Raw genomic sequence first — 12,732 nt, 5'->3', positions numbered from 1 at the left:
TGAAAGGCTTGTGGTCATGGAGATCTGCTCCAGAGATGCCCACGGAGCCAGCGAGGCGATGTCACACAAATCAACATATGCTTTACACCTACCTAGGAGGCATGAATCTTTCCCAGAAATGTTTCAGCATGGCATTTCATCCTCCATTTGTTTTCTTTAATTGGAAGCTCTATGAACAATGACCGGAGGGCCCCTGGTGGACTTTCGTAAGCGAGCAATATTTTAACTTGGCAAGAGGCCTGGCTCAACATGCACCAGACAGTAGCATATTAACCTATGGTCAATCTGCAGCCATTAAGAGAGGAAATAAAAATCTAAGCATTTGTTTACATGAGCAGACAGTAACCAGCACTTTCCAAGAATAGGGCACACTTATTAAAGCATTAGAGCCATTTATTTTAGACAGTATCCACTTGCCGCTTTAAACGCTGGAGTTTTTGTTCGGTTATACAAGCTTGCAAATGCTCTCATTATAAGATAAGTGGATGCACAATGTAAATAATAGATTGATTGTGCGGCGTAGACCTATTCATTTATTATAACGAAACTTTGTGAGATCACAAACAAAAGGAGTGACAGCTGTTGCCACAGATAAGTTTTGGGACAACGTGCTGGCATCAGTGCCATTATGCTTTGGGCATCCCACATCCGAGTCCAGATCACACCCTGGCTGTCATAATCTATCCATGTTTCAATGTAATGTTAAAATTAAACAATATCATGTACATTTTTTAATTACTAGACTAATTCAATATAAAAGATACACTTTTGTATCTTTGTCATTTAAAAAGTAGATCCCTAATAGTTTCTGTAATGAAGATTTTGGCTTGCCACACATGAGAGATTCTTGACTTCTGATACTTTAATCATCAATTAAAAGGCATAATTAAAAAAATCATGTCATAAAATATCAATTTGCTCTTAAATTCATTACACTTATTACTTTATGCTTTTATAAAGAAAAATATATTATGTTAATGTTTATTGCTAAGAAATACCAAAACCGGCTTTATGCGAGAACACTGTTGAGAAAACCCAAAACCTCATAAAATAAACAGAAAATAAAAATCTATATAATTTAAATATGTTAGGAGGTAAATTTTATTTGCATTAACACATTTTATATTACATTCAGGTCCTTATTTACACCATTCATGGAAACTGCCAATCTCAATCACCTAAACGACTAGTGAAGATCTACTCCAGGGAAAAAACCTAAAAGCCAAGGTGCAGAAGCCAAAAGGAGCACAAACCACCAACTTCCTCTGCACATACAAATTACATTTATCACCCCGAGAAAGCAAATGCAGAAGAACGCTGTTCTTCGCCTCGTGAATTACGGACTCCCATTTCCACCACAGCAGTATTTACCATCAGCACATTCAACAACATAATTATGTTTATTATGATGATAATGCAAATCACTCGATCCTCCTCATCAGCATTATGTTCTCTCGGCGCTCCAGCGAGAGCCGATGTGTTAATGAACCAACACTTGTTCGCACACACATGCAACATGAGGATAGAGCGAGTACCACCGCCTTCAAAGCGGCTCGTAATCTTTTCATAGCTACGTTTCAATAAAGTCTGCATTCAAAGCCCAGACCCTATAACAGTTTACATCCGAAACTACACATATAAATCACCCGAACCTCATATCTGAGGAATTAGAGGGAAGATGAGACTTTAATTGCCCATATACAGAACATATTTCCTCTGATGCACCATGTTATGCTAAATGCTTCTACCTTCTCCTTTCCTTCGCTCTCATTTGATTACAGAGAGCACCCTTCAGACAACAGCCATATTTTTTTTTTATCCCTCAGAAACAAAAGCGCAGAAGAGCTCTCAGTGCCTGTTCCCCGCACACTCTCATCCCGGCACTTCACTTTACCCATTATGCACTCATTTTCCCTGCAAAACAAGAGCTCGGCCGACCCGCACACCGCCCATCCTCTTTTCCCTCTGAAGCACGACATCAGACACGTCAGAAAGTGAGGAGAAACTTCCAAGCAGACACAGGAATCGAGAGAGCGGCGCTTTTCTCTTTACCTGCGGCCTTATTTTCACATCAGTCGCCACTGCACACAAACACGGGAGAGCTTGTGTTGACATACTGAAATGGGAGAAGATCTAACACTAGGCTGATTATACCTTCACAGCGCTAGCTTTCTCCATCTCGGTCTAGCATTTTTATTTTATTTTTTTTTAGTTCCTATCCAAGACCACAAGAAACATTCAACCTAGAGTACGAATTTTACAGTTGTTTTTTTAACCACATGCGCCAATTAAGACCTGGCTGACATAGCTAAAAAATATATGCTTTTATACAATACCATTCAAAAGTTTGGGGTAAGATTTTCCAATGTTGTGAAAGAAATCGTTTGATGAAAAATACATTGAACAATGATATTGTCAAAATGTTATCCCCATTTAAAATGTTGCCTATTTCAATAGATTTTAAAATGAAATTTATTCCTGTGAGGGCAAAGCTGAATTTATCAACATTGGAAATGATTCTAATATGCTGATTTGATGCTCAGTTGTAAACATTTCTTCTTATTATCAATGTCGAAACCAGCTCTGTTGCTTTTTTCACCCTTTTGAGTTCAACGACATTCATTAGGTATTTATTATATTTATGTATGTCTTTACCGCCAATTTTGCTTAATTTATTGCTTTCTTGACAAATAAATGTATTCATTTCTTAAAAAAAATAAAAAAAAAACTTTTGATAGTAGCTTATCTCAACATATATCTGACAATAAAAACAAAGCTTAATGTTTATGTGCTTGCACTATTAAAAGCACCATTTCTCGATGAAACTTTAAGAAATATGATCGAGCTATCAAAATTCTTTTTTTTTTGGAAGATGATGCTAAAATTAAGCAACCTTTCTCAACCCATCACAAGATTTTGCTGTTTTAGTGCTCTGATGAAAAAAATACTGAAAAAAAACTTCTTTCACTTAAACTTCTGATGAAAAATTTCCACTGAAGTCATAGCAACATTTGCAAGAGGTTGCAATAGAGGTTTCGGTTTTAAGCTGATGTAAAGGGTCAGTCCATCATTCATACAATGTGATTATACTGTATTATTAGCAGGTCTTATTAAAAAGTTACAGACTTGCATTGTATTGCTGTTATTTAATCGTCAAAGCCAGTTTTTGTTATTGCATGGCGAGTGTTAACTTTGAACACTGATTTATTATCTTTCTCAATCAACCGTCTAGACTCTCAGCCTAATTATCAGTCAATACTTGCCCATAATTCCCTACTACATTTAATCTTATGCTGAAGCTCTCATCATCTGGATCAGGGATGTTCACTCAATTCTTTTTTCCCCTTATTATAACCAGCTCATATTCTCCTGCACGCTCCGTTAAGTGAATTCTCGCTCTTTTTCTCTAAGTTTTAGCTCTGGAAAATGCAGGGACCAATGCCGTCGTGCTGAATGAATCTCTCCACAATAAAGCTTCACCCAAGTTCACTGCATCTCCCGGCCCTATCTCTTCATCTCTCCATCTGCATGGATCCTCTTCCCTCTTAAGTGGAAACATTCTTCCAACATCACAGGACGTCCACGTCAGTCTTTGAAGCCGAGCGCCAAACAGTTTTCTAAAGGTAATGGAGGAACATCCTTATCAGAGAAATCCAGCTCTCTTTTGATACAGCCGAGACCCTGTGGTTGAAAAGAAGAACAAAGATTTCGCCCAGGCACGGCACATCCGATGGTGCATCTGGACCATACGGGACTGTCTGAGCTGGCGAAGTGGGGGTATAACTGGATGATTACAGCGTGTGGCTTGTGGGCTAGTCGATTCCTTGGGGCATCTCTATGCATATATACACAACTAGCCTGCAAGATCTCGATCAGAGACCCTCAGAGACCCCGGTTAACCTTGTGGCTCAAAACCAGATAACCGCACAGACAGACAGCACGAGTTGCATCTGCGAGATATTTGGACAGATGTAATGCTCGCAGCTCAACAGCGACTGGGCACAGAAAGCTGATATCAATATTTGTTCAATTATTCATCCACAAACAAATCATTTCCATAAGGCCTCAAAGGTAAAAGCTTCCGTCAGCAACATCTCAGACAATTTCACACCTCCGTGATATCACCACATGGAGGTACACACTTCAGAAGAGCACATCTACAGAGAGGGCATGGGACGTGTCTGTGGTGGTCAGTGTGTGACGTACACGAAAGCTTTAGGCCGCATTCAATATTTAGAAGAATAGCTTGTTAGTGGTCCTTCCAGGGGTTTACTCTTTACTAGTCAGCCCTAGAGAACTCATCAGGGGTGCACAGCAGTCCTAAAACAAGGCACCCATGAGCACCTTTCTGAATCATAAATCAGACGATATAGTGTTTTGTACACTGATAAAAATGATTTTGTGGTGAAGTAAATACATAAAAACAGTGCAATTTAATTAATAAAATACATAAAATATTCAATTTTAAAAAAATTAAGCTTGATCTATATATGTCTGTGTGTATGTGTGTGTGTGTGTGTGTGTGTGTGTGTGTGTAACTTGGAATTATTTCTTATTTTTGATTTTCTTTTAATATGCAAGTATCCCATTGTTCCCAAAAAGAGATACAGTATTGTATGGTGAACTAAAAAAAATTAAGTAGAAATTACGCATCAAACTCTAACTGGCCATGTTACCTTTACTTATTTTCTTTGCTGATTTTACATAATTTAGTTAAGTATATTTTACATAATTCCATAAAAACGTGCAAAATCCCTGCATTTTTCAGTGAATGTCATTTGGGACATACCCCAGTAATAAGAAAATGGCCTGTAGTGATACTCACAAGCATAAAAACAATGGCAACACCATGAAAAGAAGTTTCAAACACTGAATGGTCATACAAAATGAATGATTTTACAAAATGTATTTTTAGAGATATAACAGTTAACTTGAGATAATAATGAAATATGTATAAATGAATGATTTCACCATGATGCTCAGCAAATCTGATTCAATAGGAAATCTTGTTTTTTGAATGAAGGCCTGTTCAGAAATTTGATCAGAATTCAAAAGGTTTAAGTGCAATTATTTTATATATAAAATATAAAATGTCATTGTTAATATGATGTCAACGTAATAAATATAAACTAAACTGTCTCTCAGAAGGGGGCCAACAAGCCAGTTAAAAACTCCCTGCTCTATATAAACACAATTAATCATATTTTTGTTGTTGGCATGGCTTGTAATCAAGGTATATACCATAAGTATTAAATATTGCATTTAATGATCTGTAACAAAATCTGCAAAATAAAGTCTAATGTATAAATTTAGATGCACAAGAGCACAGACTCACAGATTTCCACTTCAAATAACAGTCAGTCTCACACCTGAGAAATAGATAAATTATTTTTATTTTTATTTTTATCCACCAATGAATGTAATCAACACTACATACAGACCAATCACCAACTCGTAAATCATACGTCTTGTCTGTAATAGTGTATGTATACCTGATGAAGGTCAGTGGACGTAAGCCATTGAGCTTTTTCTTGTCAAAATAAATTTCTATATTGAGCATGGACTTATAGTGTGTGGGATAATTATTTTTGTAAGTTTTAAATAACAGTCAGAAAAAAATACACATTTTCTTTTCTGGAAACATGGCTGAGGGAATATGGCCCGGCTGTTGAATGTATGATGTTAACCTACCTCCAGTCTTCCCGTGTCAGGCTGGAAGCCACGTGCTGGGTCCTCGGTGGTCACACGGCACTGGATGGCATAGCCATTGATCCGTATCTTGTCCTGTTTCAAGCCCAGCTCGGGCAGGCTGCGACCTTCACACACTCTCAGCTGAGCGTGTACCAGATCCACACTGGATGAGAAAGAGAGAGAGAGAGAGAAAAACAGAGACAGCGGTTATATTGCATTTGGTAAACAACAAAAACACATCCTGCCACGGGCCCCACGGCCACAAAGATCACATCCAACCCAGACACTTTATCACTCCAGACGAGTGCAACCTATCAGGCCAGACCCGTTCAGCGATCTGGAATCACAACAGATTCACTCGCACCATTTTCAGCCGCTTGACATTCCAGCAGGTGCAACACGTCGGTAGCATTCACACCAGCGAGGCGAGAAAGCGCGAGATGCCTGCTTGCTCCAATAACTTCTATTAGACAGGCTTGACAACTAGCAATCCGCTTCATAACGCTGCACTCGTTTGACAAGGAGTGGGATGAGAGGATTGTAGAAGGAAACGAGCGAGTCACTCAGCGATATACAAACAGGAAATGCCTGCTAGATTCATGGCTAACAGCTAGCGCCTGATCCGGCCTCAATAGCTTCACAATTAAATCACTCCTTCAGCTCAATTGAATGAACCAGGCTTTTCCAGGGCTGATTGGCTACATTTGGCTGAATCTGCCATCTTATTGGATAAGTGCTTCCCCAGTGTAAAGTTGGATTTATTAAGAGCCATATAAATCACGCTGATATATTTACTCACCCTAGATTCACCGAACTCATTCCTCATGTCCCACAATTCCTCATCCTCATATATCAGGTCAATTTTATTCTTACAGACGCAAAGAGGAGTGAACCGGGTTGACTCTAATGGGTGGAAAGATGCATATACTAGCGAACAGAAACACTACAAATCTGCAGGCTTTTGTCGGGAATCAATGTCAAAAACGCTACAAGGTATTCATTCACCATATATCAGAAGGCATAAAAGGCTACAATTTCACAATGCAACCTCTTTATGATGAATGAATAATCAAATTACAAAGCGTGTGTGTGTGTGCGCGCAAGACAAAACCCGAAAGCACCAGTGGGTCCGAAAATATTTTTAACCAATAAAAGAAGAGCGAGATAGTATTTGCTTTCATGCTGTGCATCAATAATTTATGCTACAAAGTGTCTGCGTTTTTTATCTCCAGCATGGAGGTATTTAGAAAATGTAGGATTTCTCGAAGGCCGATATATATACTGCACAGCATGCTTTTGATAACACTGCGGCAATACATTTATATGCACATACACACATGGTGATGGCAAAAGCAATATGTTTGCACAGCTCTCGACATTATCTGGCTAGGCCTCATTAATTTTTTAACAACGGTACAAACAGGCTCTGAATATTGCACGCATATGTCTTTATGACACTGGCGTCTAATGATAACATCTCTCACATGAACTCTGGTCATTATAGCTGCAAGCTGAAATAATTACCAAATGAAACATCAAAATCAGCTTAATGGATTATCCCTATTATTTTCACCGTGTAAATACTCCAGCAGATCTGGAATTGTTAAAATGACATTTATCAGATGATATATTTGGGATCGGAGCAGCAAACAATGAGGTTGCAAGTTACATCCAAACTAGATGAAACGATTTAGCTTTTTATGGACCTTGATTATAACACTTAACCTATAAAAAGTGTCCCTGGAATGACTGAACTGACAGGGCAAGTCAGTGTGGATGAGCTAAAATGGTTACGACGTTAATTCTGCATTCAAAAGCTCTAAAAGCTGTTCTTAGTAACGCTATGTTAGCATTAATGTTAAGTAATCTTTTAGAGACCCACTGAACAAATTTAAAACCAATTCTTAAATACTGGATGAAACACTGGGGTAAAAAGGTGCAAAAACAAAAAGTTCATATGTACTTCAATTTATTTATTTTTGGATTCAGAAATATTTGCTTATGTTTTCAACCATGCAACCTCCACTTACAAGTGAACGTATTTTTCCTTATTTGCCCATCACACAGTATGTCAACACAAGCTGATATATAAATAATACAACCGTCATATCAAATATTTATTATAAACTGAGAAATCTAGCACTGAATTTAAATTAAGAATGAATCGAGAATACATAATTGGGCTTAGCTGACGCTTTTGACTAAATATACAACTTTGAAAGCTTATAAAAAAAAAAAAAATGTTTATTTGTAAAATGAATCTCTTTGTTCTGTCAGGAAGAAATCTTTCTTTTAAAAGACACACACACACACACACACACACACACGCACACACACACGCACACACACACGCACACACACACGCACACACACACACACACACACACACACACGCACACACACACGCACACACACACACACACGCACACACACACGCACTTAATCAAATGCTGTTAACTTTAATACTTGAGTGGATTCAGTAAATGATCGAACTGGACATTGAAAAAGAAGAAAACTGTGAAATGATTTTCTTTCACTATTGTGACATGTCCAAGCAAAACATGGATTAAAGCTGAGATTTCATAGCAATGTGGAGAAAGACGTTAATGATCTTGATGAATGAATAAAAGTGCAAGCAGGATGTGTCAGCGTAAAAAAAATTGTAATAAACAATATTCCTGCGATTTTTCATTAAAAAATAAGAAAAGTCAATTTAAGCCGACAACTAGGGAATTTGCTATTTTTATTAAAAAACAAAAACAAAAAAACAGCTCATAAAAGTTGTTTATTCATAATGTCGTCTCAAGAGTGTATAATCAATGTATAATCTATTTAGCAGTTTGGCATTTCTGAGCTAGACAGGAAGAATAATCTGCAGCGGTGAAAACAGATTCTGAGATTCAATGTACTCATAAAATCACAGCTATAAGGGGCCGTTGACCCAGTCTCAAGGGCACAATGTTCACTTCCACGCTCCCTTACCTCTCTCGCTCAGGCTTCTCCTGATTATATGCATCTATACTGCTCCCATAGCAATACTTACTCCAAGCTATCCATGCCTGGAAAGCTACAATGACTTCTGTTATAATGTGAAACAATAACTTAAAAGGATTACGGCACTATTATATGAACAGGCTCTGATTCAGCAAACATGCGTCGCCTACCAAACTTCCCAAAATATACACTATCCACATCTGCCATAGATCCAGAAGAGAATTTCATATTTGTTTCATAACTAACCCATTTTAAAAGCATCAGAATGAAATGAGAATCCACTAATAGTGGCATTTTAAGCAATGACTCATCTGTCTGTGACTCTTTTTTTTTTCTGGCATGCATTTAAATCCTAGGCAACGGTGCATTATGTGGGATAATACAATAGACTGTGGCTGATAAATGAACCATTTCTTAAAAGTGCGTCATCAGCGTCTTCCATCTTCAACTGTATGGCAATCTGAACCGTTTTTAAGCAGAAAAGTGGTTGCTGTGGTATGTCTTTTGCCATAAAAATGTGTCGATGTATGCAAAGTGGCATCTATTCCTATGTATGTGTGTGCATATATGTATATGTATAAATAAACATACACACAGTATATGTGAGTGTGTGTGTTCACTGTTACACACACAGTTGTATATACTACAAATAAGTTACTTAAAAACAGCAGTGCTGAATAAGGGTTGAATAATTATGACATAACTATTAGTAAACATTATTTACAAATATTGCATTATATACAGACATTGTCACTTTCAATAGGACACTAAACTGCAATAAGAAAACGCTTCAGAAAAAAAATTAAAAGGGTTTGACTCAATTGCAATTTTTTTCTTTTTTATATTACATAGCAATATTTATTTGATAGGTCTGTTGTTTGAGGATCAACAAAGGATGTTATTTCAGGAGCATATACCACATGAATGAATCGCAATGCTGGTCAATGCCTTCTGAAAAAATACATTTCACACTTACAAGCAAAAAAAAAAAAAAAAACACCACACACTTGCTACCACTTGCCATCATGTACCCTTCAAATCTCCAGACAGCACAGCATTTAAGCAGCCTACAGTCAGACAGATGAGAAAGAGTGAGAGAGAGTGCTGAAGAGAGACACAAACAATGAAGACTGGGAGCATTAGACAGACAAAACAAGAGAGCAGAGAGAAAAAGGAGGACAGCAGAACAGAGGCGACTGCAGAGAGCAGCACGCTCCGTGATGAGGTGGGGGAGCCATGTTAATATATTCAGTCTGACTCTCTATTCCATTTTAATTGCCAAAGTCAGGCAGCAGCATATGCAGAAATGATGTGGGAGTGGAACAATCCCAGTCAGTCATACAACACAGACTGAGCCCCTGAGTGACACCGTGTTGTCGAGTGATTGACTGTGTGTGTGTGTGTGTGTGTGTGTGTTCTTCCACAAGGTTTTGTCTTCCAATCCTCCTGAATAGGATTCTAGTAGAATTGAAAGAAATCAACATATCAATAAACATCTTTGAGAAAGTCTAAATATAATGTAATGTCTGTCAATATTCCCTCATCAATATCTCCTGTAAATTTTCTTGGCCCGTTTCTAAGTTTCTAAGTTTCTAAGTGCGTACACATTTTAGAATGTATGACAGAGCAAACAGAGTAACAGCAAAAAAAAAAAAAAAAAAAAAAATGGACAAAATGACAGAGCTACAGCTAAAAAGAATAAAAGAGAGCGATGGCTAAAAAGAACGACAGACTGACAGCTAAAAAGAACAACAGAGCAACAGTTAAAGAGAACGACAGAGTGCAACAGTAAAAAGAATGAAAGAGCGGCAGCTAAAAAGAATGATAGAGCGACAGCTAAAAAGAGCGACAGAGCGACAGCTAAAAATGAAAGTGTGACAGCTAAACAGGACAGAACAACAGAGTGACAGCTAAAAAGAGTGACAGAGCGACAGTTAAAAAGAATGACAGAGAGCGACAGTAAAAAGAGAGCGACAGCTAAAAATGAAAGAGCGACAGCTAAGCAGGACAGAACGATACAGTGACAGCTAAAAAGAGCGACCGCTAAAGAATGAGAGAGCAACAACTAAAACGGGACATAATAGAGCGACAGCTAGAATGGATGAAAGAGTGATAAAACGATAGCAAGAAATAAGAACATTACTATAGAGTGACAGCTAGAAAAGAAGACACAATGATAAAAACAACTGCTAAAAAGCACAGCAGAATGAGAAATAGATAGAACAAAAGATAAATCATTTTCTTTCTTTAAAAGGACAATCGTGTGGCCTCTCAAATTCAAGAAATCTCTTGTCTCTGCCCACAAATGTCTGGGTCTGATTTCAGTGTTGAATATCCCTTCCGGTCCGTGGAGGAATAACATCAGAAGAGCACAGCTGAGCCCCTGTGCAGATCAACAGGAACCGCGTCCCTCACACGCTTATCTCTGGTCAGAAGTGTGTGCAGGTGTCGGGTCTGACCAACCTGTTTAAACAGCATCATTACACAGCGCTGTTGACAAAGCGTTGGAGCCGATCAGCCCATGGTTACCTGCTGCTAAGGAAACACACACAAACACACCTGGAGAGGGATGCTGGCACGGATCAAGTCTCTGTCATCACACAGAGGGCTCTCAAGGGCCCCCTAGGAGCGCTTGTTTTTTATCTGCAGCATTCAGAGCCAAATCAGAAAGGACAGAAGCTTTACACATCAATACCACAACAAATCCAAACAGCTAAAATCACGTTGACGGTAAACAGCGCTCCATTATCTGATGCAACACTACACAAGCAAAAGGTCGCAAGACCAAACCCACAAAGGAATGAAAGCCTCGGAGAGAGAGAGAGCAATGGGTTCATGTGGGTAGTCTACATTCAGTGTAAAAAAAATAATAAAAACCACACGTCAATCAGTTTCTTTCCTCCTACGCCGTTCCCCTCAAATTCATATTTGACCTTTAATTACCAAGTCTTCTCTCCAGCTAACTTTCACCCTTAAAACTTTTGGCATCTCGCACGTCCAGTAATGATCTATACCATTAGTTGGCCGTCCATTAAAAGCAAATCAATACGCTTGCAGAAAATACACTACAACAATGCTCTAATGTCTCGGCCGGTTCCCCTGTTAGGTGAGAAAGGTTCATCCGCCTCATTCATCTTGCTTCTCTCTCCCAGTGTCTTTTTCCTCGCTCTCTCCCTCACCGCCATCACTCCGTCTTTCCAAGCCCCCTAATGCCCTTGTCCAATCTCTTCCTCGCAAAAATGGACCAATACAAATGAGCGGCAGCAATTTAGCAACAACCCGAAGTAATTAGAAACCCATTACCAGGGTCACCCAGAGACGGTGCACCCACACACACACACACACCAACACGAAGAGCATGCACTCTCTCTCACACGCAGAAAACAAACATGAATGCAGAATGAGCGTGAAAAGTCACGGCATAACTGCACAGCTGTGAGGCGTGGAAGGAGGCAGTGAGTGAAGAATTGAAGCACTCAAGCAACTCTTCGCCATGCACTTGCTGGCTTCCCGCATAATCAAGGAGAAATGGGGAGAGTAGTCTTGCGTAGCCAGGATTTTGAGCATTGGCATCAAGTCTGGTCCACTCAGAAGCTCGTTTTGGTCAAAGGGTCAGGCTTATTTCAATCTAATTTAAAATTAAATTTTGTGCTAATTTGACTGAACATAAAAATCTATTTTATTTAAATGTAATTACATTTTTCACATCGGCTATATAGTCATTTGCACCGGTGTGTGTATAGTTATTTATAACTTTCAAAACAGTTTGATAAAGAAGGACAAAATATAGATTTAAATACTTAAAAGGAAATAAAGACAAAACTAAAAAGACATTTATAAAGAAAATTACAAATTAATTAAAAAAGTGAACTTTTTAAAAAACTAAAGTAATCTTAAAAAAAAAGAAAAAAAAAAAAAGAAACACTAAAATAATGCTGATTATGTATGTTGTTTAATATAATGTAATTTAACAAATGTAATACTTTGGTGTATTATTTTCATATTATATCATATTTTCAAAGCGCCCATCATCTGCGCATTGATTTT

The 12,732-nt window shown here is 38.2% G+C and overlaps 1 protein-coding gene across 1 annotated transcript in view; it reads right to left on the bottom strand.

Annotated features, from left to right (window-relative positions):
* The window catches only part of pcxa (pyruvate carboxylase a), a 105,485-nt gene that overhangs the window by 67,230 nt on the left and 25,523 nt on the right, over nt 1–12,732 (bottom strand). Inside the window, exon 9 of the mRNA XM_043220774.1 lies at nt 5,692–5,854. Coding sequence (XP_043076709.1) covers nt 5,692–5,854 — 163 coding nt within the window. The remainder of the gene's footprint in view (nt 1–5,691; nt 5,855–12,732) is intronic.

Source organism: Puntigrus tetrazona, chromosome 21 (genome assembly GCF_018831695.1).
Source record: "Puntigrus tetrazona isolate hp1 chromosome 21, ASM1883169v1, whole genome shotgun sequence".
Classification (NCBI taxonomy): domain Eukaryota; kingdom Metazoa; phylum Chordata; class Actinopteri; order Cypriniformes; family Cyprinidae; genus Puntigrus; species Puntigrus tetrazona.
Note: the sequence above shows the minus strand (reverse complement) of the source record. Positions and strands in the feature narration are given on the sequence as shown.